General features: G+C 51.6%; 2 protein-coding genes across 2 annotated transcripts in view; both read right to left on the bottom strand.

Moving 5' to 3' along the window:
- The window catches only part of LOC136140207 (optic atrophy 3 protein), a 35321-nt gene extending 25605 nt beyond the window's left edge, over positions 1–9716 (bottom strand). Inside the window, exon 1 of the mRNA XM_065898289.1 lies at positions 9575–9716. Coding sequence (XP_065754361.1) covers positions 9575–9716 — 142 coding nt within the window. The remainder of the gene's footprint in view (positions 1–9574) is intronic.
- A 4298-nt stretch (positions 9717–14014) lies between these two features.
- On the bottom strand, positions 14015–15724 carry GPR4 (G protein-coupled receptor 4). The gene has a single exon (XM_065899230.1). The coding sequence runs from the start codon at positions 15288–15290 to the stop codon at positions 14145–14147; it is 1146 nt and encodes a 381-aa protein (XP_065755302.1). The 5' UTR covers positions 15291–15724; the 3' UTR covers positions 14015–14144.
- Positions 15725–27118: the final 11394 nt, after the last annotated feature.

The raw sequence follows: 27118 nt of genomic DNA, 5'->3' as shown, positions 1-27118 counted from the left end.
AATAGAGACACAGATGTAGAGAACAAACGTATGGATACCAAGGGGGAACGGGGGGTGGGATGAATTGGGAGATGGGAATTGACACATATACACTATTGATATTATGTATAAAAGAGACAACTCATGAGAACCTGCTGTATAGCACAGGGAACTCTACTCAATGCTCTACGGTGACCTAAATGGGAAGGAAATCCAAAAAAGAGGGGATATATGTATACGTATAGCTGATTCACTTTGCTGTACAGTAGAAACAAACACAACATTGTAAAGTGACTATACTCCAATAAATAAATAAATAAACATCCAGTATAAAAAAAAAAAAAAAGAGGCACAAGGGAAGCAGCAAACGAGGCTAAGAGCTTAGTGCGCTCTAGAGTCGGGTGTTCCTGGATTCAAGTTCTGGCCCTGCTACTTACATGCTGTGTGAGCTTGGGGAAGCTTCTCAACCTCTCCGCACCCCCACTTCCTCTATTTCAAAATGGGGATCATAAACCCTGGCTGGCAGGGATGTTGGTGCATTCAAGGCTTGTACATGAATTAACTATCTAGTGGGAGATTCAGCATGGCTGACTGCAGAGACTGGGGATGGGGTTGAGCACGGGGAGTGCAAAGTAAAACCAGACGATCTGGTCCTAGCTCTACCACTCAGCACCTGTGTGCCCTCAGGCAGGTTACCTAACAGCTCTGCCCAGTTTCTTCATCTGTTTAAGTATGTTAGGGACGGCAATCTACCTCACAGGGTGTGGGGAGAATAAATTAATATACAGAGAGACTACAACAACCTTAGTGCTCATTACTATTCATACTACTTTATATCATTCTGTACTGTCTTATTAACTCCATCCTCTCCTGCCATTAGTCTAGAAGCTATTTTAATTCACCACCCTGCCCTCCCATATAGCAAGGGATGGTATGTAACTAAATTCTGGCCAATTAGCAGTGAGGGGAGTCCCCTGGGGGCTTCTGGGAGAATATTTTTCTCCTTGAAGAGCTTTCTCTCATTTCCCTAGAACCCCTGTCCCACATATAAACGTGTGCGTGGCACGCGCACACGCACACACACACACACACACACACACACACACACACACACACACTTTCTCCCTTTGGACACTGCAGTATAAAGGTACGATGCCTGGAGCTCCAGTAGCCTCTTTGAGGCCTTGAGGGGAGTTACTGCCTGAGCACCAAGATGGTAGAGACAGAAAGAGTCCTCAGGTCCCTAATAACATCACCAAGCCACCAAACAACCACAAAGCCACCTTCCTCCACCAACAATAAACATCCCTTAGACTTAAGATTTGGGTAAGATTAATTGGCTGGGTTTTCGATTAATCACAGATGAGCACAAACTGATTTGTGTCTTGTTCTTTCGTTCACAAGAAGCATATATTACTTTTGTAAATTTAGTAAGTCCCCCCAAAAAACTTCAGAGGAAAAAACTCCTAAAACCCCAAAATAAAATTAAAAGTTGATTCAGTTTTAAAAAGAAAAGAGATAAAAATGGCAACACACACAGCACAGAATTCAGCACACACTAGGCCTTCAGTAGAAGGTAGCTGCTGTGGCTGTGTGCTCATCAAAGGCAGGACCGAGGTGGGTCTGGAAGCCGGAAGATCACTGAGGAAAGAGGGGGGAGTGGGGGGCTCTGAAGAAATCACCAGCTATGTGGAGGCTTAGGGGTCTGAGGTGGGGTCAGCTGGAGCCAGGACAGCAGGAACAAAGGAGGAACCAAAAATTAGAAACAAGGGGTAAGACCCTAGTTAGAGACAGAAGCACATCCTGGGAGGCCGAGAACATTGGGGTAGACCAAGGAGTCTCAAGGACAGGTGAACAAAGAAGGGTGAACAAGGTGTTTCTCTGGAGCATAGGAAGAAAATATCAACTTCCGGTTATGTTTGGTTTGAAGAAAGAGAAGAGAAGGGAAAGAAGAAGAGGAGGAAGGAAGGAGAGAGTGAAAATAAGAAGAGATTAAGCTTTACTAGGCATCCAGAGACACACCCAGGTGGACTACAGAGAAGCCCTCTAGTGCCCCTCAGCCGCAGGTGCCAGCATCCTCATGGCGCTGGACCTAAAGGCTAAAGGACTGCCACGGGCGCCCTCTCCTGTCAATTCAGCGCATTGCAGCCTGGGCAAATTGATTCCCGGGGACATTCTCAGGTTGCAAATCAAGTCCTCACAGCAGGGCTTCTTAAAGAGTCCTGCTCAGAAACCAAAGACGGAAGATTTAACAAGGCCAGTACGAGAAAATTCCAACAAACGCCTCTGCATATGAAGGGTGGGAATGAAAGCTGAGCAGGGGGATTAAATTCAGCTGACGGCACACTTCTCTCATCTGGTCTGTACCTCAGTTAGGACTTTGCCAGCTGTGACAGCCAGCCATGCACAAAGAATGTCAAAACGACTCTCAAAGATGGTTACAGGGCTTCCTTGGTGGCGCAGTGGTTGAGAGTCCCCCTGCAGATGCAGGGGACACGGGTTCGTGCCCCGGTCCAGGAGGATCCCACGTGCTGCGGAGGGGCTGGGCCCGTGAGCCATGGCCGCTGAGCCTGCGCGTCCGGAGCCAGTGCTCTGCAACGGGAGAGGCCACAGCAGTGAGAGGCCCGCGTACCACAAAAAAAAAAAGATGGTTACACTGAGAGTTTCCAAATGCATTAACAATGCCTGTATAAGAAAATATTTTTAGTGAGAACAAAAACATTTGGAGGGCTATGAATATATAAAATAAAAATTTTATTATTAAAATATTAATTTCAAAAAATAAAAAATTTCATCCCTTCCAATTTTTGAATGTTTTTAAATGCACATAATATATTCACAGTAATATATGTCAGTACTATTCATGACTCCTAAATAACTATGTATACACATTCATATCACACACACACACACACACACACACACATTCATACTAGGGGAGAATTGTCAGAACGTTTCCTTAATAGGAGAACATAATAAAACTGTTTGGAGGTCACCAACAGCAGCCCGCTGTCATGTAACATAACTGATGTGGTACTCTGCAGATTATAAATAGACTCCAGGGAAGTGGTTTTCAAGCGCTCATGCACACGTGGATCCTGTCTGGAAAATACTGAAAATAAAAATGGGGACGTCCCTGGTGGTCCAGTGGTTAAGAATCCGCCTTCCAGGGCTTCCCTGGTGGCGCAGTGGTTGAGAGTCCGCCTGCCGATGCAGGGGACACGGGTTCGTGCCCCGGTCCGGGAAGATCCCACATGCCGCGCAGCGGCTAAGCCCGTGAGCCATGGCCTCTGAGCCTGCGCGTCGGAGCCTGTGCTCCGCAACGGGAGAGGCCACAACAGTGAGAGGCCCGCGTACCGCAAAAAAAAAAAAAAAGAATCCGCCTTCCAATGCAGGGGACACGGGCTCTATTCCTGGTCAGGGAACTAAGATCCCACAGGCCGCGGTACAACTAAGCCCATGCACTCTGGAGCCCGCACACCACAACTAGAGAGAAGCCCGTGCACCCCAATGAAGAGCCCGCGTGCCACAACTAAGACCCAACACAGCCGAATAAATTAAAAAAAAAAAAAAAAGTCCCTGACTTCCCTGGCGGTCCCGTTGTTAAGACTCCATGCTCCCAACGCAGGGGGCACGGGTTTGATCCCTGGATGGGGAAGATGCCACTTCATGTTGAGTGGCACAGCCAAAAGAACAAAAAATAGATAAAAAAATAAAGTGTCCAGCCCTTCCTTCCCCAGGTGGACCAATCAGGATCCTGGGCAGCTGAGGGGAGCATGCCACAAAGCTCACATTTTTCCCTACAGGGCATCTACCTTTCAGCTCACCAATCCTCTTAGCAGCTATATTTAGTCTGGTGTTTCTTTAGTTCTGTCGAGCTCTGAACTTCAATTGTATCTGTCACTTCTCGAAGTTCTATTTAGCTCTTTTTGCAACTTCCTGGTGATTTTTGATTGTACTCATTCATGTTTTTATATCTGTCCTATTTTATCCTTTTCATATATAAACAGAGCTATTTTATATCCATATCTGATCATTCCCACATCCACAATGTTTGCGGGTCTTTTTTGTTTGTCTGTTTGTTTGTTTGCGGGTCTTGACCTGCCCTATTTTGTGTCTGCTGACTCTCGACCATGGTGCCTGCTTCTCTGTACGGCACATAATTTTTTTTATCATGAGCTCATATGTGCCAGAACTCTACCTGAAGGAATTCTCCAAGGCCCAGGCAGAGGGTGGGGCTCCTCCAGGGAGGGTTTATGTTTGTCCTGGCCAGGTACTTAGGGGCACACAGATCCGGGTTCATTCTCAGCCTACTGTTTCGAGGACCTTCCAAAGAGTATAACTGAAGCCTCAAACCCACATGAGGGACAGACAATTCTCAGAGGAAAACTTTTTCAATCTCTACCTAGATGTAAGGCTGTGTATCTTTGCAGGATGGGATTTTTTTTTAGTTCACACTTCCCCTGAGGGGTACCTTCCCCAGGACCTGGCTGTTCACAAGGTGGTCCTCTGTCCCCAAGGCCATGTGAATCTGTCAATGTCCCCAGAGCACCAGGAGGCTTCAGCGCTCCCTCCGCTCCTTGGCTCTTTGCTCTCGCTTTCTCCTTGCTCTGGGAGGAGTCGCTTTTCTTCATTGCAGGTTACAACCCTGCATTTCAAAGGATGCTTTAAATATTTTAGGAAGCATTACGTCATAGGAGGCTCTCTACTCAGCCACATTGCCCTCTCTGTTTGCCTTTCTCACTTTTCTTTACTCCAATCCCAGCTTCTGACCAGACAAACATAATAATTGCCCCGAGCTAGTTAGAAATGTTCATGGGAGAGCCCAGACCCTTCTGCTTGTGGTGAGCCTGTGAGGTCTAACTGAGGAAGAGGGACCAACGCCACCTAGAGGCCTGAAGTACTGACTGCTTGGCTGCAACAGGCCACCAGAGAAGGAATGCACTAGAAAGTTTAGTATTAAGATGACGATGATGATCAAAATAATAATGGTGCCTGAATCTCTACACATTCAACAAACAATTATGCAGCACTTAAGAGCCAGGCACTGTCTAATGCTTTATGGATATATAAACTCATGGAATATGAGTTATAATGATATAATTTACAGATACAATTTAACCAGAGAAGTTAAATAACTTGCCCCGGAAGGGACTTCCCTGGTGGCGCAGTGGTTAAGAATCCTCCTGCCAATGCACGCGACACGGGTTCGAGCCCTGGTCCAGGAAGATCCCACATGCCACGGAGCAACTAAGCCTGTGCGCCACAACTACTGCAACTACTGAGCCTGCGCTCTGGAGCCCACGTGCCTAGAGCCTGTGCTCCGCAACAACAGAAGCCACCGCAGTGAGAAGCCCGCACACCACAACGAAGAGTAGCCCCAGCTCGCCACAACTAGAGAAAGCCCACACACAGCAACAAAGACCCAACGCAGCCAAAAATAAAATAAAAATTTTTTAATAAACTAATTAATTAAAAATAAAAAGTGTGAATATGAGAAGTCAGGGCATACCAACGTCGAAAAGCGTCTCCAACCAAACCTGTCCCCCACTGAGCCCCTGGTACTTTCCGTCCAGCCTGCCCCTCTTCCAGTCGGCCTGTCACACCCAATCCACAGGAAATCCTGCCGCCACTACCTTTCAAACAAATCTACTGCTTATTCATTACTAAGGGGAAAAGGAAAGGTTCTTTTAGCAGTCACCACCTTAACCAAGGGATCCAAGGTACCGCCACAAATGACGGAACAAACAGACATCAGGAGCCCCCTGAGGTGATGTCCTTAGGTGTTCTGTGGTGTTCCTGCCAAATAGACATCAGGAGCCCCCTGAGGTGATGTCCTTAGGTGTTCTGTGGTGTTCCTGCCAAATATGCCCAACGTGAATCAAATCAGAGAAAGCAATCAGAAAACCCCAGATTGCGGGACACTATGGGACAACTGGCTTGGACCCTTTCCAATGTCAATGTCACAAAAAACAAGAAAGGACAACTTTTATAGAGGAGGGCCAGCAACCTTTTTCTGCTACGGGCTACAGAGCAAGTATTTTAGATTTGTGGGCCATGGAAACCCGACTCTGCATCCACAGACAATGTACAACGAATGGGCAGGGCTGTGTTCCAATAAAACTTTATTTACAAAGACAGGCAGTGAGCCAGATTGCCCAGCCTGCTGTAGATTAAAGGATACTAAAGAGGCATGATTATCAAATGCAGTGCATGATCCTTGAGCTGACCCTAGGTTAAAAATAATAATAATAAACAGCTAAAAGGACATTTGGGGGACCAGAATATGAGCTATATATTAGATATGAGCTGTATATTAAACAATACTGTCATCAATATTATTATCAATGTTAAATTTCTCAGGTGTGACATTGGTTCTGTGTCATATAGAATGTCTTTGTTCTTAGAAGATACAGACTGAAGTATTTAGGAGTTTAGAAGCCTGTCCAAAACTTATTTTCAAATTGTTCAGAAAAAAAAAAGATTGTGTGTATACATTCATACACGCATACATATATGGTGGTGAAGACAAAGCAGATCTGCTAAAGACTAATAAGAGATGAACTAGGTGTTGAAGGACATATACCTGATGACCATACCATTCTTTCTTTCAACTTTTCTCAGGGTTTGAAACTTTTTTTTTTTTTTTTTGCGGTACTCGGGCCTCTCACTGCTGTGGCCTCTCCCGTTGCGGAGCACAGGCTCCGGACGCGCAGGCTCAGTGGCCATGGCCCACGGGCCCAGCCGCTCCGCGGCATGTGGGATCTTCCCAGACCGGGGCACGAACCCGTGTCCCCTGCATCGGCAGGCGGACTCTCAACCACTGCGCCACCAGGGAGGCCCCAGGTTTGAAATTTTAAAAAGAAGTAGTTGGGGAAAAAATTGTCTCTGGGATCTGACCCCTCCTCCCCACTCACCTCCCACCTGGACTACTGTAGTCATGTCTTCCCTGCATCCACGCTCACCCTATGATTGCTAAAAGGATCCTATTAAAATAGAACTCAGATCCCATCCGTCCTCTGCTCAGACCCTCCAGATGAGTCCCATCCACTCAGAGTAAAGCCAAAGCGTCTGTGGTGGCCCACAGGCCCTGCACGATCTGCCCCCTTCCCACCACCTTCTCGGCCCTCAGTCTCCACTCAGTCTCACTGTTCAGCCACACTGGCTTCCTCGATGCTCATCAAACAGGCCAGGCGCACACTCACCTCAGGGTCTTCGCACCTGTGGAAACTTTGGGCTAGAAAGCTCCTCCCCCAGATGCCCGCACTGCGTGCTCCCTCCTCTCATATTTTCAGTGAGGTCTCCCTGGTAATCCTATCTAAACTTCACAACCGTCCCCCAAATACTCCTCCTCCTGCATCCCTGACGTTTTCTCCAGAGCAATTAGTGCTATCCAATATCTAACTTTACATTTTAACTGTTTTCTTTATTGTCTGGCTTCCCCCCACGCCAAGAACGCAAGGTCCCCGAAGACAAAATTTTTTACTTTTTCTTCTCAGCTGTATCCATAACATCAACAGCCGTGCACTGACCTATCACTTTACATCCATTACTCCTCACAACAACTTGATGAGGTAAGTATTATTTATAGCATAAATGCATATGTAGCATATACACAAAATAGGAATAATAACGATGTCTACCTCATAATAATTGGTGGGGACTTAATGCTGTGAAGTTCTCAGCAGACTGCCTGGCACAAAGTGAGTGCCCATTAAATGCCACTATTATATAATACTCACTGTACAGAGGAGGAAACTGAAGCTCAGAGGGGTTAGTGACCTGCCCAAAATCACCTGGCTGAGGAGGGGACGGGGTGCGTGTGTGTGTGTGTGTGTGTGTGTGTGTGTGCCAGATTGGAACCCACGTCAGTCTGACTCAAGCAGCCACTTTCTAAACCACAACGCTGAGACACATCACAGTGCTTGGGAGAAAGACAGACGCAGGAAACAGGAACCAGCTCTGGGAATCCCGAACGCAGGATTTGAGTCAGCCTCTGGCACTAACTCCACGTGTGACCTCAGCAATTCCCCTCTGCTCTCAGGCTTCAGTTTTCTCTTCTATAAACTGGGGGAAGTCATTTCCCCTCCCTGACATGGGGACAAAAAAAGAGTGTGAGGCTCAAATGAGAGAGCTTATATGGAAGCACTTCAGAAACTGTAATCCAACACTTCTCCGTTCTAAGATCTGCAGCTCTGGCAGAGGACCGACCAAACACCAAAAGACCAAGAATTCCAAGCCCTGGAAAGCAAATTTTAAGCATCCAAACTTGTAAGGAAAAAAAGTGTGCTCCCTGTAACCATCTGGCCTTTGCACATGCTCCTCCCTCGCCCTCAACATCATCCCTGTCCCTGTGTTGTCTGGTGAGACTCTCCTCACCCTTCAGTTCCCAGCCCAGAGGTCTCCTCTGCCAGGAAGCCCTCCCTGAACCCCATGTCAGATCAGGCGTCCAGTGGGATCCCCCACGCAAGCTCTGCCCACTCTGGGTCGTCACCTTGAAGGATGGGTCTGTCCCCAGCTGACTGTGAGTTCCTTGGGGGCAGAGACTGGGGCTAGCTTGATTCCTGCTGTTTCACCATCACTGCCCAGCACAAGGCCAGGTACAAAGCAGACGCTCAGTAAACACTAACTAAATGAAGTAACAGATGGATTACTGGTGGTTCCCTGACCCAGCAAATTACGTTAAATTTCCATACTTTGTGCTCCCACAGGCCCACAGCACATAGATCGCCTTTTGACAGTAGCTCATAGTTTGAATGTTTACTATGCCCTTCAGATCTCAGCTCAGGCAGCCCTCGTCTAGACAGCCTTCCTGACCCCACGCCCCCGGGTCAGGAGGTCTTTCTGAGCTCTGGAGTTCACACCGTCCTGACCACTCTGGGGTGACAGTGATGGGTCATAAATGTGTCTCCCAGCCCAGAAAAAGCCAGCATGGTCTGTCTACTGAATGAATGGACGAACAAATACGGAGTATGAGTGGATTAATGAATAGATGGACAAATGTTCACTCTAGTTAAAATTACTCCTTTAGCCGGATTCCCAGGTCACGCCCCTAGACCCCGAGCCACGCCTCTACACAGGTCTATTTCCCGGAGTATAACTGGGGCAAACCAATGAATGTCCTAAACGGATGATACATAAGCACCTCTCAACTCCCAGGACGGGAGGGAAACTGAGGCACGAGGTGTAGTCTTCAGAGCGAACCCTCCCACGGATAGTCTGGCAAACGGGCCCATTTGGTCAAACGACCGGAGCTCCGGTCTCCCCCGGCTCCTCTCAGCCCTGGAATGCCCCGCCCAAATCACTCCCATTCCCCAGGTTATTGGTCCGTCTAGACGTCAGTCTCCACGCGCTCTTTTCCTCTATTGGCTAGTATTCCCAACTCAAGCGCGGGCGCCCTGCCCCGCCCTTAACCCCATGCCCTTTCTTACTATTGGGCTACCCGCATGCCCCTCTCCCAGGGACCATCCCTACTGGCTGAAAGACTTTGCCGGTTCGGGCTGTGATTGGTCATGAACAGAAGTCCACCTCCTGAGCAACCACCTGAAAGGGGTTAGAGAATGGGAAGGTTGGAGGGACGTGGGGTCAGACTCACGCTGAGCTGGCGGGAGGCAGATATAGGTCTTGAAGAACTCGCTTCGGCGGGCGGCTTCCTTAATGCGGTTGGCAAGTGGCTTGCTGACCTGCCGGATGCCCAGGTATAGCAGCTTCGCCATAGGGAACGCGCCCACCACCATCTTGGCGGTTGCAAGGGGCATGCGCAACCTTGCTGACTGGGAGGGGCGCCTCCGATCTCTCCCTCCTCCCGCGCCCGCTCGTCGCTGTGCGTGCCTACGTACGTGCGTACGCCCTATTGTGAACTGCAGGGGCGCTCCGTGACGACACCACGTCAACGCTGACGCTCCGACGTCCGTTCCGATGAATATGCAAATATACGGCGAAAGTAAGTGGCAGAGGGTGGTGCCGTTAAACGGCAGCTCGCGGAGCTTGCGTGGGTTCCCACGCCCGCTTCGGCTAACGTCACCGCCCTCCTCCGTGACGTCACACACCTGGGTGGCATCTCCAAAGGAGGAGTCTTAATTAGTCCTAATTAGGGCTAACGAGTCCCAAATGCACCTTCGCCCCCCCCCCCCCCCCCCCGCAGTTTAGAGCTCTCCCTGGGCGTAAAAAACTGTCCAGGTAGTCATACAGACCTGGATTGGGAACCCAGCTCCACTGTTTACTTGCTTTGTGTGACGAGTGACTTAACCTCTCTGGGCATCAGTATTCCCATCTACAAAATGGGAATCATAAGAACACTTACACCTCGGGACTTTCCTGGTGGTGCAGTGGTTAAGAATCTGTTTGCCAATGTAGGGGATGTGGGTTCAAGCCCTGGTCTGGGAAGATCCCACATGCCGCGGAGCAGCTAAGCCCGTGCGCCGCAACTACTGAGCCTGCGCTCTAGACCCTGCGAGCCACAACTACTGAGCCCGTGTGCCACAACTACTGAAGCTCGCGCACTCTAGGGCCCATGCTCCACAAGAGAAGGCACCGCAATGAGAAACCCGGGCGCCGCACGGAAGAGTAGCCCTGCTCACCGCAAGCAGAGAAAGCCCCTGCGCAGAAACGAAGACCCAGCACAGCCAAAACTAAATAAATAAATTTACTAAAAAAAAACAAAAAACACTTACCTTATTGGGTTGTTGTAAGCCTTGCATGCAAATTTTGAATATAAAAACATAATGAACTATGTTAAGAGCTTAGAATGGTGCCAATCACCCAATAAACAGCCCTTATTACTATACAGGTATTAGCATTATTATTGCTAACTCCAGCATGAGGGCGCATTTCATCTCCAGAAGCAGCTAATCCAACCATTTCCCAAGTAACTGACAAACTGAGACCCAAAGAGGGGCCAGGAGAGTGGCACAAGTTTCCTCAGCCAGCAGAGGTTGATAGCCCAGCATCTTGGCTAATAAACTATACCGTTCTCAAGCAGCCCCACTTCCTCCATTGTGGGGCGAGGGTCCCTAGGGAGCTGGCTCAGGAAGGAGTTTAAGGAAGTGTCCCAGACTGTCATCCCTTACCCAGCAGGGAGCAAAATCATATAAACAAGGTCAAGAAGAGGTTGAGAGAAATTTCTGGATGGTGGAGTGCTGATGGGTAATTGAGAGATTCTCGAAGAGGCAGAGGAAGAGGGGAAGTGCAAGGAACAGAGAAGCTGTGTACAGGAGGAAACATTTAGGACACAGAGTTGGGGGACCCAGGGCTTTACTTGGCATCCTCTCGGACTCCCTGAGTGTCCTTTGTCACTTTCCTGGCCCTGATGGACTTCCATTTCTCCATCTGTAATGATGATACTGACATGTGTGAAACTCGATATTCTAAATTACTAAGAATGCCAAGACTCCATAAAAACAACTTCTCCCCAGGACCCTTTCTGGGCTAAAGATGTTAAGGAGCTTGGGACCATTCAAGGTCCATCATCCACTAGGGACCTCCCCCCCCATTTTACTGACTGACCAACTGGAGCCAGAGGATGACAAGGATTTATCCAGAGTTCCAGAGGTAATCAAGATGGAACTGAGGTTGGGGTTTCTTGAGTCCCAGCCCAGAGTCTTCTCCTGATCCCTGGGGGTGTTAGCCTGGGGCCTAAGGACCTACTCGGGGTGGGGGTGGGGCGCTGAGGTTCCACATGATGGGTTTAGGAAGCTTCCAAACTTGTACATGACTTTTTTGTTTATAATTCATTATTGTTTCCTCAGCTCCTAGAACAATGTTTGGCACATAGTAGGTGCTCAATAAATATTTATTGAATGAATGGGAATGAGCATTTGGTGGAGGGGTAGCATGCAGGCTTTCATCTGATTTCCTGAGGGGACTGTGTTCAGAAAGCTTCTATTCCCCTACATCTCCATCCCAGTAGCTTTATAGCAGTGAGACAGGGTGGGAAAACTACCAGCCCTCCCTCCCCGCCCAATCCCAGGCCTCCCTCTTTTCTCTTCCCCACAACACCAAAGACCCAACTTCCTGCATCTCAGTGACCCATCCCTCCTCCTGCAAAACCATTTTCCTCATTAAGTTCATTTTTTTTCTCACTCCCCTCCTCCCTCCCCTTTCTTTCTCTGAGAAGGGTTTCCAGGAACCTCTTCTGGGAACTTCTGGGGCAATGGTGTATTTGTGCCTGTGTGTGTGTGTGTGTGTGTGTGTGTGTGTGTGTGTGTGTGTGTGTATGTGTGTGTGTGTAGGGAGATCTTCACATCTCATCAGGAGCCTGGAGCCTGTTACACACCTGTGGGGAGGAAGGGAGGGAGATGGGCTATCAGAAGGGGCGAGGCCTGTCCAGAGCTGTGTGTTTCCTCCTGCTCTCCAGCCTAGTTCTAGAAGGACAGCCATTCCTGGTTGACCCCTGAGGGCCAGGGGAGGGAGGGGAACACCATCAGCCAGGACAGCAGCCGTGGCCACTCCGGGGCATGGGAACAGAGGCAGAGACAGGGAGGGGAGAGGGAGCCCAGGATGGCCCCGGCGTTGACTCACTGGCTGTGTGACCCTGGGCTAATCACTTGGCCTCTTCGGTGACGGCCTTTGAGTAGGGCCTGGGATCATTTCTAGACGTCCTTCCAGTTCAGGTCCCCTGGTCACCCTTTTCCCAGGGTGGGCAAGGGGCTTGAGTTACACAATCCCACCGGCCCTTGTGCTTCTTCCATCATCGAATTCCTTCAAGATAAATCCCAAAGCTGACACAGATCCTTCCCCACTCCACCACCACCCACCCCCGACCCCAGTCCAGCCATCAGCATCTCCTGCCTGGGCTCCTGGCTTCTGCCCTTACTTCGCATATTCTGTTCCCTGCTCAGCAGCCAGGGAATCCTGTTAACATTTAAGCCAAATCCCAATCCTTCTCTGCTAAGAGCCCCTCTGTAGCTCCCATTTCTCTTGGAATAAAAGGCAAAGTCCTCACGTAGATTCACAAAGCTCTATAATATGGGCCCCTGTCCCTGGCCTGTCTCAATTCCATTCCTCACATCCTCCCGCCCCCGGTTCCCGCCACACCGCTGTGTGTGCTTGCTGGCCCTCAAATGCAGGCAGTCTCTTACTCCATGTTTTGCGCTTGCTGTTCCCTCGGCCTGCAGCGCTCTTCCATCTGACTCCTTTCCTCCTTCAGGTCGTTTCTCAAATGCCCCCTTCTCCGTGAGCCCTCCCCGACCTCCTTATCTAGATCAGACTCCACATCACTGTCTGTCCCCTCAGTCAGCTTTATTTTTCCCCATTACCCTTATCGATTCCAAATGTTATGTTTATCTTTATTCATTTACTGTGAGCTCCGTGAGGGTGGGGCCTGGGCTGTCTTGGTCACCGTTTTGTCCCCAGCTGCCGGCCAGCACAGGGCTGGGCAGAGAGTAGGTATAAACAAATCTCCCTTGAATGAATGAATAAATAGCCTTCTCTTGTCCCCAGCCCCCTTCCCAAGCCTGCCCTGCTCCCTGCTCCACCAGCCCGTTTGCTGATCGCCCTTCATTTGATTCTGCTCCCTCCTCCTCAGTCCTGACCTGGAGAATGCTGTTTATCTTGAAACTCTGAAACGCTCTGTCCTGCTCTCTCTCTCCCCTATATGACCGGGGGCTTCCCAAAGGCAAAAGTGACCCCTCAGCACTCGGTGAGTTTCTTCTTCCACCTTCCCCGTGAGTCACAGACTTTTACCCCCTTGTTGAAAGTAATCCTAACTTTTTTGTCTTTACCTTCCGGAAAGTTAATCTACTGGTCCCCTCCTCTAGGAGGCACTTTCTGACCCCCAGACCGGGTCTGATGCCTTCTTGGGTTCCCCCAGCCCCTGGGCTCCCCGTCTGAGCCCTGCCCACTCTGGGTCATCACTATCCAGGGACAGATCTGTCTCCCCCAGTGGAGTGGGAGCCATGAGGGCAGGGCCAGCGCTGTCATTTGTCACCGCTGGGTCACTAGCACCACCCAGCGCAGGGCTAGGCACAGTTCTACTGAATTGTTAGGGGGTCATGGTGGAGGACGATGGTTGACCAGTGACACATCAACCTCACTATTTTCCTATTTTCTTACATGCGTATGGAAATTAGCATAGCCTCATTTACATACAATTTGCATACACCGGACCAGGAGGGAAGGGAAGGTGGGGTTAGTATGGAGGAGTGGGGGCTCTGCAGACACGGGGTTCACTGTGCCGGCAGCAGCACCTTCAGCTGCACCTGGTCCCTCTGGGAGGGCTGAGCGGCCACCCAGCTGGCTGCCATGGCCTTGGCCACGCTGTTCCTCTTGGAAGTGAGTGGGGTCTCCAGGGTGAGCGAGACGTTGGCCATCTCCTGGGGTTTGTCACTGGCCAGAAAGCGGAGCAGGTTGTGCAGGGCCTTGGCCACGTGACTGCGGGCGCCCTCGTTGACGAGGCAGTAGAGGATGGGGTCAGCCACACAGTTGAGGCTGGTGAAGGCCAGTGAGCTGTGGTACGCCGAGAACACACGTTCCTCGAAGCCACAGTCCCAGGGGTGGCGCAGGTAGACGGCGCTGCGGGAGAGCAGGAGCACGTGGTAGGGCGCAAAGCAGACCAGCACGATGGCAATGAGGCTGAGAGCCAGCCTCTTGATCTTGGCCTTCTCCTGGCGCTCGGTGGACACGCTGCCCCGCACAGCCCGCAGGATGCCACGGTAGGAGAGCAGCATGAGGGCCCACGGGAACAGGAAGCCCACGAAGACCCGGTAGAGGTTCATCCAGGCCACCCAGCTTTCCATGGGGAACTTCTCGAAGCAGAAGGTGTGGTTGTAACGGTCGCGGAAGAGCTCATCGTGGAACAGGGGCGCCGAGTTGGCTCCCAGCTCCGTGGCCCAGACCACGGAGCTCACGGCCACGGCCGTCTTGACGCGCCGCAGGCGGGTGAACCGCAGTGGGTGGGCCACGGCCAGGTAGCGGTCCACGGAGATGCAGCAGAGGAAGGCGATGCTGATGTAGATGTTGGTATAAAAGATGAACCCAAAGAGCTTGCAGGAGCTGGGGCCGTGGATCCAGTTGTCGTGGTGCAGGAAGTAGTCCACCCACAGCGGCAGCGTGCAGATGTACAGCAGGTCAGCGATGCTGAGGTTCATCAAGTACACACCCAGCTCGTTGTGTTGCCGCACCTGGCGGTAGGCGGCCCACAGGGCCAGACAGTTGGTGGGCAGTCCCACGCCGATGACAAAGATGTAGAGGGAGGGCGGGAAGAGGTGGTCCACGAGGGAGTCCACGTGGCAGCCCTCCCACGTGCGGTTGCCCATCCTCGGCACTGAGGCTTTCGAGATGCTTCCCCTGGCCCACGGGGGCTGTGGGGCCATGGGTGGCGGGAGGCCATCAGGCCCCCTGAGCCCCCTCCTCGGAGGCTCAGGGGAACATGGTGGGAGGCAGTCCACAGTGAAGAGATGAGGCTGACCACGAATCGTGGGCCAGGCTGGGCGGGGAAGGATAGAGCTTGAGAGGGAAAAGTTGGAGGAGGGATAGAATTACGACAAGAGGGAGGTCTGGGGGATGGCAGGATTCACAAAGGTCTTTGTCAAGGAGGTTTTATGAACCCAATCAGAGCATAAGTGGCGGAGTACTGGGGTCACACAAAATTGACTGAGGGGGCTGTTTATAGAGGAGCTGAAGGCATCAGTGGGCAGTGGTGAGAGAGAGAGATTTGCGGAGGATGTAGAAAGTAAGCGTGGCCATGCTGAAGTAACGGTGGGGTGGAAATGTATGGGATAGTGTTGAGATAGGATAGTCTACGGTTAGGGAGTGTTGAAAGGACCAGGCAAGATGGATGGGGGTGCTAGCATTTCCTAGGACCCCAGTAAGAAATAAGGAAATAAGTAAGGTAAACAGTGAGGAGAAGATTACGGAAAAGGAGGTGTCTTGTGAGGGATGAAAGAGAGGAAGGGCTTGGTCTGGGGAATGTGGGAAGGGTTTTTAAGAAACAGGAAGGAGGTGAGTAAGGGCTAGATCAGAGCAGGGTTACTAATACAGGGAATTTAAAGGGGACAAGGACGGGGCTCCAGCTTGGTCCTGGTGGGAGCTGAGCAGTTGACATGAGGTGGCCCCGCCTCACAGTTCAAAGCCGACTTTGCAGCACCTGTGGGGAGAGAAGACTGCAGTGAGAGGAGTCATAGACCACCCCCTTCTCCCCACACCCCTTTTGCCCTGACTCCAGTGGGCTGCAGAGGGTGGGGAACCTAACGATGCCTAATTGAGCCCCACTCTAAGCAACGGATCTCTGAAAACACAGATTTGAGATGCCAGATATATTTTTTCCCTAACAGATGTTAAAATAAAGATCCAGGGGCTTCCCTGGTGGCGCAGTGGTTGAGAGCCCGCCTGCCGGTGTAGGGGACACGGGTTCGTGCCCCGGTCCGGGAAGATCCCACATGCCGCAGAGTGGCTGGGCCCGCTGAGCCTGCGCGTCCAGAGCCTGTGCTCCGCAACGGGAGAGGCCACAGCAGTGAGAGGCCCGCGTACCGCAAAAAAATAAAAATAAAAATAAAGATCCAACTCAGATTTTAAAACTTTCTTCCAGAAACCATGTAAAACTTGCACAAGTATCATATCATGCTGTGGGAAATGGAGAACTAGTCTCAACTCTCATGTTATAGACAGGGAGACTGGGCCCGGAGAGGCTGCATCACTCCTCTCAAGGACGCACAGCAAGGCAGTGACAGAACCGGGCTAGAGCCAGCCCTCCTGCTCCTAACCCAGGGCACCCCATTTTTGACTATAATGATGACGGTGGTGATAATAACAGCTAAAGTTTATTAAGTCCTACTACATAGCAGACCCTGTCTTAAGCACTTTTATGGGTATGAATTTTAAAATTTCAAGAATCCTATGAGGAATAGGGTTATTCCCCCTTTTAGACAAACTGAGGCACAGAGAGGTTCAGAGACCTGTCCAAGGTCCTGATAGCGGGAGAGGGGAAATCTCGGCTTTCTCCAGCCTGCACTTCAGTTTTCACCCAAGAATAACTGGACAGAAGAGGGCCCTGGGCTGACAGCCCAGGGAAGCATAGCTGCAGGAGGCGGGGCGGGGAAGGGCTAAGAGGAGGATATGCTGGACTCGGTTGAGGTCGGGAGCAAGGGGGAGCCCTGCGGGCAGTGCCAGCAGTCCCCTCCCTCAGAGACTGCCCCCTTCATTGTCTCTCCCCACTCCCCTCCGAATTTCCCAAGTGAGAGTCTTGGGCTCCACTCTCCTGGTCCTGCGGAGACCTTTAAGGACAGGGCAAAGGACAATCTTGGACCAAGCCCCGGACCACTGTCAACCCCCAGAGAGGTGGGGAGCGAAGTCCTGAATTAGAGGCACCTTCAGAAGCCACTCCATCCAAGGGTTTGCATCAGTTTAGTTTTTGGGCTGTGAAACCACTTTAAAAAAAGAGAGAGAGAGGGACATCTCAGCTGGAAACCCCATCTAAGACCGCGACAGAGGAAGCTGCTCTGTGCTCTAGAAAAAAATGAGGTGGTGGGAAGAAGGCCACCTCTGAAGCATCCCTAGGACACACTTTGAAAACCACTGGTTGAGTCGATTGGACAGATGAGGAAACCAAGGCCCAGAGAGGGGAAGGAATGAGCCCAAAGGTACACAGCAGGTACATGGGAACCTCCCAGATACCTGAGCATCTTCTCATGGGAAAGGCCACTTGGCTCTCCCTACCTCCACACTAAATCCTGAATCCATGTACGTCTCTAAAATCCCTGCTTCTGCCCGCTCTGCTCAGCCATCACCACTGGCTTGGACTTTGCAGTAGCCTGCTCACGGCTTTCCTGGCCACTCTGACTTCCCTCAACTCACTTCCCACGTGGCAGCCAGAAAGGTCTCTCTAACATATAAATCAGCTCTTGTTACTTCTCTGCTTGAAACTCTCCAATAGCTTCCCAGTGGACTTGGGGTGAAATCCCAAATCCTCATCCCAGGTGACAAGGCATTCCCTGACCAGCCTGGGCAACCTAGCTGACTTTCTTGCCCACCTCCCCTCTCCCACCTCAGCAGCCTCAAGGCTCGACCTTCTTTCCAGCGTCAAAACCTTTGTTCTGGGCTTGCCTGGTGCCGCAGTGGTTAGGAACCCGCCTGCCAATGCAGGGGACACGGGTTCGAGCCCTGGTTCGGGAGGATCCCACATGCCGCGGAGCAACTAAGCCCGTGTGCCACAACTACTGAGCCGGCGTGCCACAACTACTGAGCCAGCGTGCCACAACTACTGAAGCCCACGTGCCTAGAGCCCGTGCTCCACAACAAGAGAAGCCACCGCGATGAGAAGCCCGCGCACCGCAAGGAGAGAAAGGCCACGCGCAGCAACGAAGACCCAACGCAGCCAAAACAAAACAAAACAAAACCTTTGTTCTTCCTTCAGACTTACAACTAGCTCCCTCACCTCCTTCACTTCCTCAGGGAAGCCCTCTGTACCCAGAGTCCTGACCACCCATTCCCAGGGCTCTCTCCTCACGTCACTTTGCATCTTGTTTGTGTCTGTCTGTCTGTCTAGAACAGACATTCCAGGAGGGCAGGGACCTTGTGTTGACTGCTGTATCGCCAGCGCCCAGGACAGGCCTGGCATAGAGTAGGCACTCAAGAAATGTCTTTGGACTGAGGGAACAGGCATTGGTCAGCCCCTCCTCCAACACAGGCTCCTGCTCACCTTGAGGCGGCACCACCCCCGACTTCAAGCTCAAGCGAGCCCCTGCAGGGACCCAGAGAAAGAGGCGTGGAGCGAAGAAGTGAAAAGGGTAGGATCTATCTGCTGCACTTTGAAAGATCAGGGCTGAGTCCCACTTAGTAAGTCCTCCCCGCTGTCGGGTCCTCCATGACGGAAGAGCTGCCCTCACCTCAGACTCACAGAGACTCCTGGATCCTGTGGAGATGGGACAGAGGTGGCTTGCTCCTGGCTGGAACAGTGCAATCCGGTCCCTACCTTTGAACTGAAACCACCCGCCCAGAGCAAATCACTCAAAACACCTCTCTCGGGCTTCCCTGGTGGCGCAATGGTTAAGAATCCGCCTGCCAATGTGGAGGACATGGGTTCGAGCCTTGGTCCGGGAAGATCCCACATGCAGCGGAGCAACTAAGCCCATGCGCCACAACTACTGAGCCTGAGCGCTAGAGCCCGCGAGCCACAACTACTGAAGCCCGCGCGCCTAGAGCTCGAGCTCCGCAACAAAGAGCAGCCCCCGCTCAACGCAACTAGAGAAAGCCCGCGCGCAGCAACGAAGACCCAACGCGGCCAAAACTAAATAAGTAAATAAATTTATATTAAAAAACAAAACAAAACAAAAACCCACACACCTCTCTCCCCTCTGTCTGCCCTGAGTCTCTCCTTCCTCCTGTAACACTGAGGGAATTACTTCTTCAGGAGCCTCAGTTTCCCCTTCTATAGAAAGGGGGGGGTGGGCACAACTTTTATACTAGTCACATCCCAGATATGAAAATCCTTGGGACTTCCCTGGCGGTCCAGTGCTTAAGACTCCGCGCTTCCACTGCAGGGGGCCCAGGTTTGACCCTGTGCCTAGGATCCTGCATGCTGCGCGGTTCGGCCAAAAAAAAAAAAAAGAAGAAGAAAAAAAGAAAATATCGATTCTATATAAACTCCTCCAGAGAACTGAGGAGGATGAAACATCTCTGAATTTATTCACAGGGAACTATGGATACATTCAATATCCTGTGATAAACCATAATGGAAAACAATATTTAAAGAAAAGAATGTCTGTATGTGTATAACTGAGTCGGTTTGCTGTACAGCAGAGATGGGTACAATACTGTAAATCAACTATCCTTCAATAAAAAACAAAATTAATTTACAAAAAGAAAATCCTTGGTAGAGGTGATGTCATCTATAAATTGTACAGTATTTGAACAATTACTACTGTTCCACAGGCACTGGGGAGCTGACACAAGAATGAACCAGTTCATAATGGGAGGAGGCACTGAGAGCTGGGAGTTCCCTTTGCCCCACCCTCTCAAGAACCCCTGGGTTCAGCTGAGGCTGGGGTGGGTACACAGGCATGAGACTGATTTCCTGCAGCCAAAGGAAATACACTTCCCATTGCTAATTTCCTCGAGGGGGAACCAGTTGGCCGCCTAGCCCTCCCTCCTCCCATCCCTCCTCCTCAACCCATCTGTTTCTTGGGGGATGCTGGGCATGGGGGAGGGGCATTCAACCCTCTCTTCTCCCCCACCTGAGATCTGCCCACCGCCAAACCCCCGAAAGACAGCGCGGAATGGCAGACTCTTAGAACTCCACAGTGCAACAGGCCTATATGCCACAACATATAGGGGCACGAGGCTATTTCTGACCCTTGCCTGATACAGATGGGGAAACTGAGGCCTAGAGCCACAAAGCAGTTGTCTTAAGTCACATGGTGTGTCAAGACTGCATAGATCTGTCATTCTTAACTAAAAAGCTTCCCCTTACCTGAATGTTTTCTCTCTTCACCCCCTGCATTCCCGTAATTCTTCTCAAGTCTTTCCGGGGTTCTCAGCCCCTGTTAATAATCTGCTGAGGGACTTCCCTGGTGGTGCAGCGGATAAGACTCTGCGCTCCCAACACAGGGGGCCCAGGTTCGATCCCTGGTCGGGGAACTAGATCCCACATGCATGCCGCAACTAAGAGTTTGCATGCCGCAACTAAGGAGCCCATGTGCCACAACTAAGGAGCCAGCAAGCCGCAACTAAGGAGCCCGCCTGCTGCAACTAACACCCCATGCAACCAAATACATAAATATTTTTTAAAAATCTGCTGCAAGATCCACGGACTCTCACCACAAGAAAGCAAATGACCTCAACGTCTTGGGTGCCCCTCCATCACCTGACTCCCTTGCCCAGCCCCCTGGAGCCAAGACCCTGTTGGGCTGAGATCTAAGTTGCCTCCCTTACTCAGGCTTTGTGTCTGGGAAGTCAATCCCCAAATCTCACAGTGCCCACAAGAAGCTCCCCAGTGCCACAGGCCTCCCTCGTGGTCCCTGCGGGCCCCTCCCAGAGGGGCAGGGAAGAGAGATAAGCTGAGAATGTAGAACGATAGTGGGGAGACAGGAAGGACTGTCAGACCACTGCCCCCACTTTGCACCTCAGCTGCTCAAGCCAGATAAGTCCCTGGGCCCTGGCAGCCACCTCTAAGTCCAGCAAGGCTAAAGGGCTGCGGGTAGGGGGCGGTGAAAGGACAAGATGGAGAGGTAATAGAGCCCCACAGCCCCTCACTCACCAGTCTTGTCCTAGAAGCCTCCAGGTCGCCTCTCTCAACCCCCACTTCCCTCCTCTGAGGGTTCCTGCTCCCCTGACAGCCCCGGGGGACCAGCCAGCTCCGGTCTGCTCATTAGGGGACGAAATGTGATCACCAAGCCTCGCTCCCCACCTGGTGTCCTGGCGGCTGGCCGGCGGAAACTGGGGGACAGTCCCGCCACCATGACTGCTCCGCTGGGCCTCAGTTTCCCCAGTTCTACCGAAGGGGTCCCCGTCCCTCCACACACCCCCACACCATCCAAAAGGGACACCAGAGTCCTTGACTCTACTCCTCTGATGTTCTAGAATGCCAGGTTCTCAAATCCTCAGGTTCTATTGTTAGTCCAGTTCCTGGTTTACTGTTCTATTATTATAACATTCTAGAGCTTTACCTTTCTTCCATTCTATTATTATTATCATGGTGGCTTTCCATGCCCTTCTCCTTCTAAGTTGCCAATATCCCAGCGTCTCACATTCCAAGATTCTCAAGTTCTATTGTTAGAACGCTCTATGATTTGTTTTAACATTCTATAACTTTCAGAATCTATTATTAGTTCTCAGTGATTACTATCTTTGCCGAACAAACACTAATATGTATTTCCCTTTTCTTTTTTACAGAAATGGGAACATACTCTACATACCGTAAACCTCACTTCCTTTTTCCTCCCTAACTAATCCGTTATTTTTTTTAACATTCTAGCAGCCTAAAGTTCTAAGATTATGCAGAATTCTAAGATACTAAGGATTCAATGGGGGAGGGGCAGTCACCACATTCACCTGGTCCCTAAATTCTCACCCCCCTGGGGGGGACATTCGGAGCCCAGGCTGCCTCCCAGGGAGCCTTGCCAGGTCCCTCCCTGCTCGCTCACACCAGCTGAGTTATTATTTGTCTAGACACAAACCAAATTATAGGCCCTGTCCTGTGGGAGCAGTGGGCTTCATGGAGAGGGTCAGGAGACAGAATCAGGCGGGAGTTAATCTCTGCACTACCCCCCTCCCCTTCCCCTCACTTCCCTCCTTCTCTGAAACTCCACCCCTTCCACCCAAACCAACTCTTGTCCCCTCTCCTTCTCCAACACCGTGGTTTTAGAAATATTTTCTCTCCTCTGCCTCTAAAAGGCTCCTTCCTGGGTTCCAGCCATTCACACTCACCTTGGCATTCTTCCCTCCTGCCTATGAAGACCTCCTGCCCCACAGGAATCCGACTTAGTGGCAGCGAAAGAAGCCAGATCTTTGGATTGGGGCTTCAGTGGAACTGGAGTCCCAACCTTAGCCTGAAACTGACTCACTGTGGGGACTTCTACTCTGGGGCCTCAGTTTCCCCATCTGTAAAATAGGGGGCTTGGTCTAGCTGGCTCTGCAAGCACTTTCAAGCTCTCAGCTGTGTGCGAACACTGAAAACTGCCAAGATTCCAACACCAAGCTTTTTGGATTGAAGGATTCAAATACCCTAAGGACCTTTAATTTGAAGGTTTGAGCATTCCTGGTCCCCCTCTCAGATCATTCTCACTTACTTGGGTCCTTTCATTCAAAGACTTCACATGCAAGACTTCTTGATTCTATGATTCCCAGAGTTCTGGAGCCCCTCCCCCATCAGCCTCTCTCATTTTCTACTACTGGATGCCCCACGACCAGAAAGGAAAACCTCCCCAACCTCACCCCAAACCTGAAGTCAAGCTCAACCACAGAGTCAGAGTTGTGAGGGGCCCTTGGTGAGTTCAGAAAGAGTGGGGCTGGTGATGGGCCCTGGTGGGGGGCGGTGGGGATGTGGCCCCCATCAACTCCATCTGTGCCCGCAAGAAACTCCCCCAGCGCATGTCCCGCCTGAGTACACAACACACGTCCCACAACCGAAATTCCAGAGCTGTCCTTCAGCGTGCTTGGAGGTGGGGGGTGTCCAGCTCAAGGAGGGGGGGATGAAGCCAAGGCAGGAAGGAGTTAACGGGTGACCCAGCCAAATCCTGGAAGGGAGGAAGTGGGGGAGGAAGTTTACCCCCCAGCCAGGAATTCCTGAAATTGGAGGGTGGGGTGGGTGCGACCTCCAGAGCAGTGGGGTGACTGTTAAGGGGGAGGCAGGGTCACAGGGGCACTCAGAGTCCACCTGCCCCAGGTGGCTACCCTACTGCCCCCTACCCCACTCCCAAGCAGCTTCTCAGCCCAGGTGAAAGTTGGAATTTGCGAGGATTTGGAATGAGATGATGACGGGGTGAAGTTGCCAGAACCGGGTCTAAGATACAGAGAGACAGCGACAGAGGAATACCGAGAGACAGAGACAGGAAGGGAAAGGGCAAAGAGATGCCCAGAGACGGGGAGATGGAAGCAGAGTGATCCACAGAAACTGAGAGTTCACCAAGACACAGGGATGGAGGCAGAGTGGGAGAGCGACGGAGAGGCAGAGATAAAGAAATCGACAGAGACATCCGGAGATGGAGAAGGAGAGACACACCTAGAGGGAGAGGGACCGCAGATCCAGAGAGACATCAGAGACAGACGGAGAGATGGAGACACACCCAGAGACAAAGTCAGACGCCGGGAAGAGCCAGCCCCAGAGAGGGGCGGGGACGGAGACGGCGCGGGAGACTTAGGCAGCGGACGGACGCGGGGACGAGCAGTCCCCGGCGGCCGCAGGACCGGCGCGGGCAGGGGAGGGACCGGCGGCTACCTGCGTGTGACGGCTGGACGGGGCAGGTCGCGTCTCTCTCCGCGGCTGGGAGAGCCGGGCTCCAAGGCTGCGCAGGAACCCGGCGGCGACTTCTACTGGCCCCCGGGCCAGAGCCGCCAGCCGAGGCCCCGCCCCGGCCCGGCCGGGCCCGCCCCCATTAACCCCTCCTTTGTCGCTCCCCCTTAACTCCTTTGAGCCTTCACCCCGCTAAAGAGATGGAGAGAGGGCTGTGAGATGGAGAGATGGAGAGAGGGCTGTGTCTTCCAGCCCTGGGGAAATCTCACCTGCCGCTGGAATACCCCCCAGTCCTTCAACATCCCCATCCTGGAGACCCCCACCTCATTAACCCCTTTGGTTACCGTGCCTCCAGTCCCGCGCTCCTAGATCAAGCCCTCAGCTGGGGGTGGGGAGGGGGAAGGGGGGGGTCCCTCATTGACCTGAACCATTTCCTCCTTTCGGAGACCCCAGTCCCAAGTCATTAACTTTCTGATCGTTGCATGCCCCCTTCCCCAAGGGAGAGAACGAGGGGTCTGTTAGTTCCCCATGCCCATGGTCAGCGCCAGCCCTGGAAGGAATCCTGGGGTTTCCAGCTCCAGCCCTGCCTCTTGGCGAGACTTAGGCTGGTGACCTCTCTGTGCCTCAGTTTCCTCTTCTGATAACGTGGTCTCTCACAGTCCCTTTGTCATGGGGATATCATACCATCAAGTCTATAAAACATGACCCACCCACCCGCCCCCGCCCCCGCCCCCGCCCCCGCCATCGCCATCGCCTTGATCCCCTACCTCCTGCTTTATTTGCTTTTCCCCATAGAACTTGTCACCATCCAACATTCTATGTATTTCACTTTTTTTTTTTTTGCGGTACGCGGGCCTCTCACTGTTGTGGCCTCTCCCGTTGCGGAGCACAGGCTCCGGACGCGCAGGCTCAGCGGCCATGGCTCACCGGCCCAGCCACTCCGCAGCACGTGGGATCTTCCCGGACCGGGGCACTAACCCGTGTCCTCTGCATCCGCAGGCGGACTCTCAACCACTGCGCCACCAGGGAAGCCCCACTTTTTTTTTTTTTTTTTCTAATTATCTGCCTCCCCGCTAGGAGGAGTGTCATTTTTGTGTTTGGTTAGTTTACTACAAGAGAGGCGTTCCATACACGTTATTTTCAGAGAGTAAATACACGAATGGTAAGTGCTTCAAAAATATTTGCTGATTATTATCATCACGTCCTTCATAAATTGGTCGTGAGAATTCATTCTTGGGCAAAGTACTTTGGACCGACCTGGGATGTAGCACTCAGAGATGGGCTTGCAAATTCTTTTTTATTTATTTTGAAAATTAAAATGCTTGGACCTTAAGAGAGCAGTACAACGAGTTGTGATAAACAGATACGCCCATGTGACTAAGCACCCAGATTAAGACATAAACATTTCCATCACCTGAGAACATTGTTTTTTTGCCCCTTTCCAGGGCATACTCACACCCTACTTCACCCCCAGAGGCAACTCCATGCCTTTCTGTTTTTCTTTTCCTTTTTTTTTTTTTAACTGGAAATTAGTGTTGCCTGTTCCAGAGCTTCACAGAAGTGTAATGAAACACTTCTGTTTTGTTTAAGGTAGCTATTATAAACATTCACCATGTGGCCTTGGACAAATGACTTCACCTCTCTGAACCATATTACCACCTTCCTCTCAGGGCTCTTGAGGGAAACAGAAAGTGAGAGAGTTAACCAAGGACCCAAGGGACCTGCAATACACACAGGAATAAAAGTTTTTTCCTTCCACCCTCCTTCAAGGGGACAGACAGAGACACTCCAATGGAAGTGTCACGAAGGTTTTAGCCCCCTCCCCACAAATAACCCAATATAAATCTTATCAGCTTCAAGACAAGCCCTCCTGTCAGCCCCTTGGCCATCCCAAGCTCATCCTATAGAGAAATTCTGGAGTGCACTGGTGGGCGAGGGTCCCCTTCTCTCCTGGGCTCACCCTAAGTTTATGTGATTCAGTTAGGGTCCTGGCAGGAAACAGGTAGCCATTCAAAGAGTTTAAGTGGGGGGAAACTCCCTGGCGGTCCAGTGGTTAGGACTCAGCGCTTTCACTGCCGAGGGCCCAGGTTCAGTTCCTGGTCAGGGAACTAAGATCCCCACAAGCCACGTGCATAGTGCGGTCAAAAAAAAAAAAAATTTAAGTGAGAACATTTATGAAGGGAAGGTTTAGAGGGGTTGGCAGGGTGAAATAACCCACAAAATGTGGGGCGACGCCAGGGAACCAGCTGGAGCCAGAACCAAGCCATTACTACCCTTCAGGCAGAAAGCTAAAGTTTGGAGTGGAGACCATAGAAGCTGTAGCTCTAGGTAGAGGAACACAGCCACTGCCAGAACTGCAGGGATGCAGGGAGGGGCCCGGAAAATAAATACTCCAACCTCTCCCTCTCTACTTACCTTCAGATTCCTTGTCAGTGCCTGTAACGGGGAGAAGCCAACCAGAAGGCAGAGGGCAAGGGACTCCCGTGGATGGAGCCCACACAGGGCAGTCTCCCAGGGCCCAGAGCAGGAGGAGAAAGGCTGAGGGTGACCCTGGGGTACACAGTGGAGAATTACCAGCACTATTCTCCCAGAACTTTCTAGACATATTTTTCCATGCAGGTCTGAGGCTGGGCACAAGGGGGTGACAGAGCACCAAGAGACCCAATGAAAGGGATGCTTAGCGCTGGACCACTTACTTCCCCAGAACTTGGACATTAGGGAAGGGTCAAAAGCTGGAGGACAGGAAAGAAGACTTTGATTCCATAGATCTGAAACCTGGAGGTCTGCAGGGCTGATATGATTGCTGGACTGTGCCGGCTGAATAGGAGTTCCCTGGGTGGACATGTTCAGAAAGGGTGTACCAGCGGGAAGGGAACAGCACGTGCAGAGGCTCAGAGACATGAAATGTCACAAGGAAGGGCAAGTATTGGTGATTCAAGTGGCTGGATATAAGAGATGGGGACAGGAGAGGATGTTGGCTTAAAAAGGAAGGATCAGGGACTTCCCTGGTAGCACAGTGGTTAAGAATCCGCCTGCCAATGCAGGGGACACGCGTTCGAGCCCTGGTCAGGGAGGATCCCACATGCCGCGGAGCAACTAAACCCGTGCACCGCAACTACTGACCCGGCGCTCTAGAGGCCATGAGCCACAACTACTGAGCCGCGTGCCACAACTACTGAAGCCCACGTGCCTAGAGCCTGTGCTCTGCAACAAGAGAAGTCACTGCAATGAGAAGCCCGTGCACTGCAACGAAGA

The sequence above is a fragment of the Phocoena phocoena genome, chromosome 20, assembly GCF_963924675.1.
Source record: "Phocoena phocoena chromosome 20, mPhoPho1.1, whole genome shotgun sequence".
In the NCBI taxonomy this organism is placed as follows: Eukaryota; Metazoa; Chordata; class Mammalia; order Artiodactyla; family Phocoenidae; genus Phocoena; species Phocoena phocoena.
Note: the sequence above shows the minus strand (reverse complement) of the source record. Positions and strands in the feature narration are given on the sequence as shown.

What these genes read in the sequence shown, in the direction of transcription:
- GPR4 (XM_065899230.1), bottom strand. Translation starts at nt 15,290, where the DNA reads ATGGCCCCACAGCCCCCGTGGGCCAGGGGAAGCATCTCGAAAGCCTCA.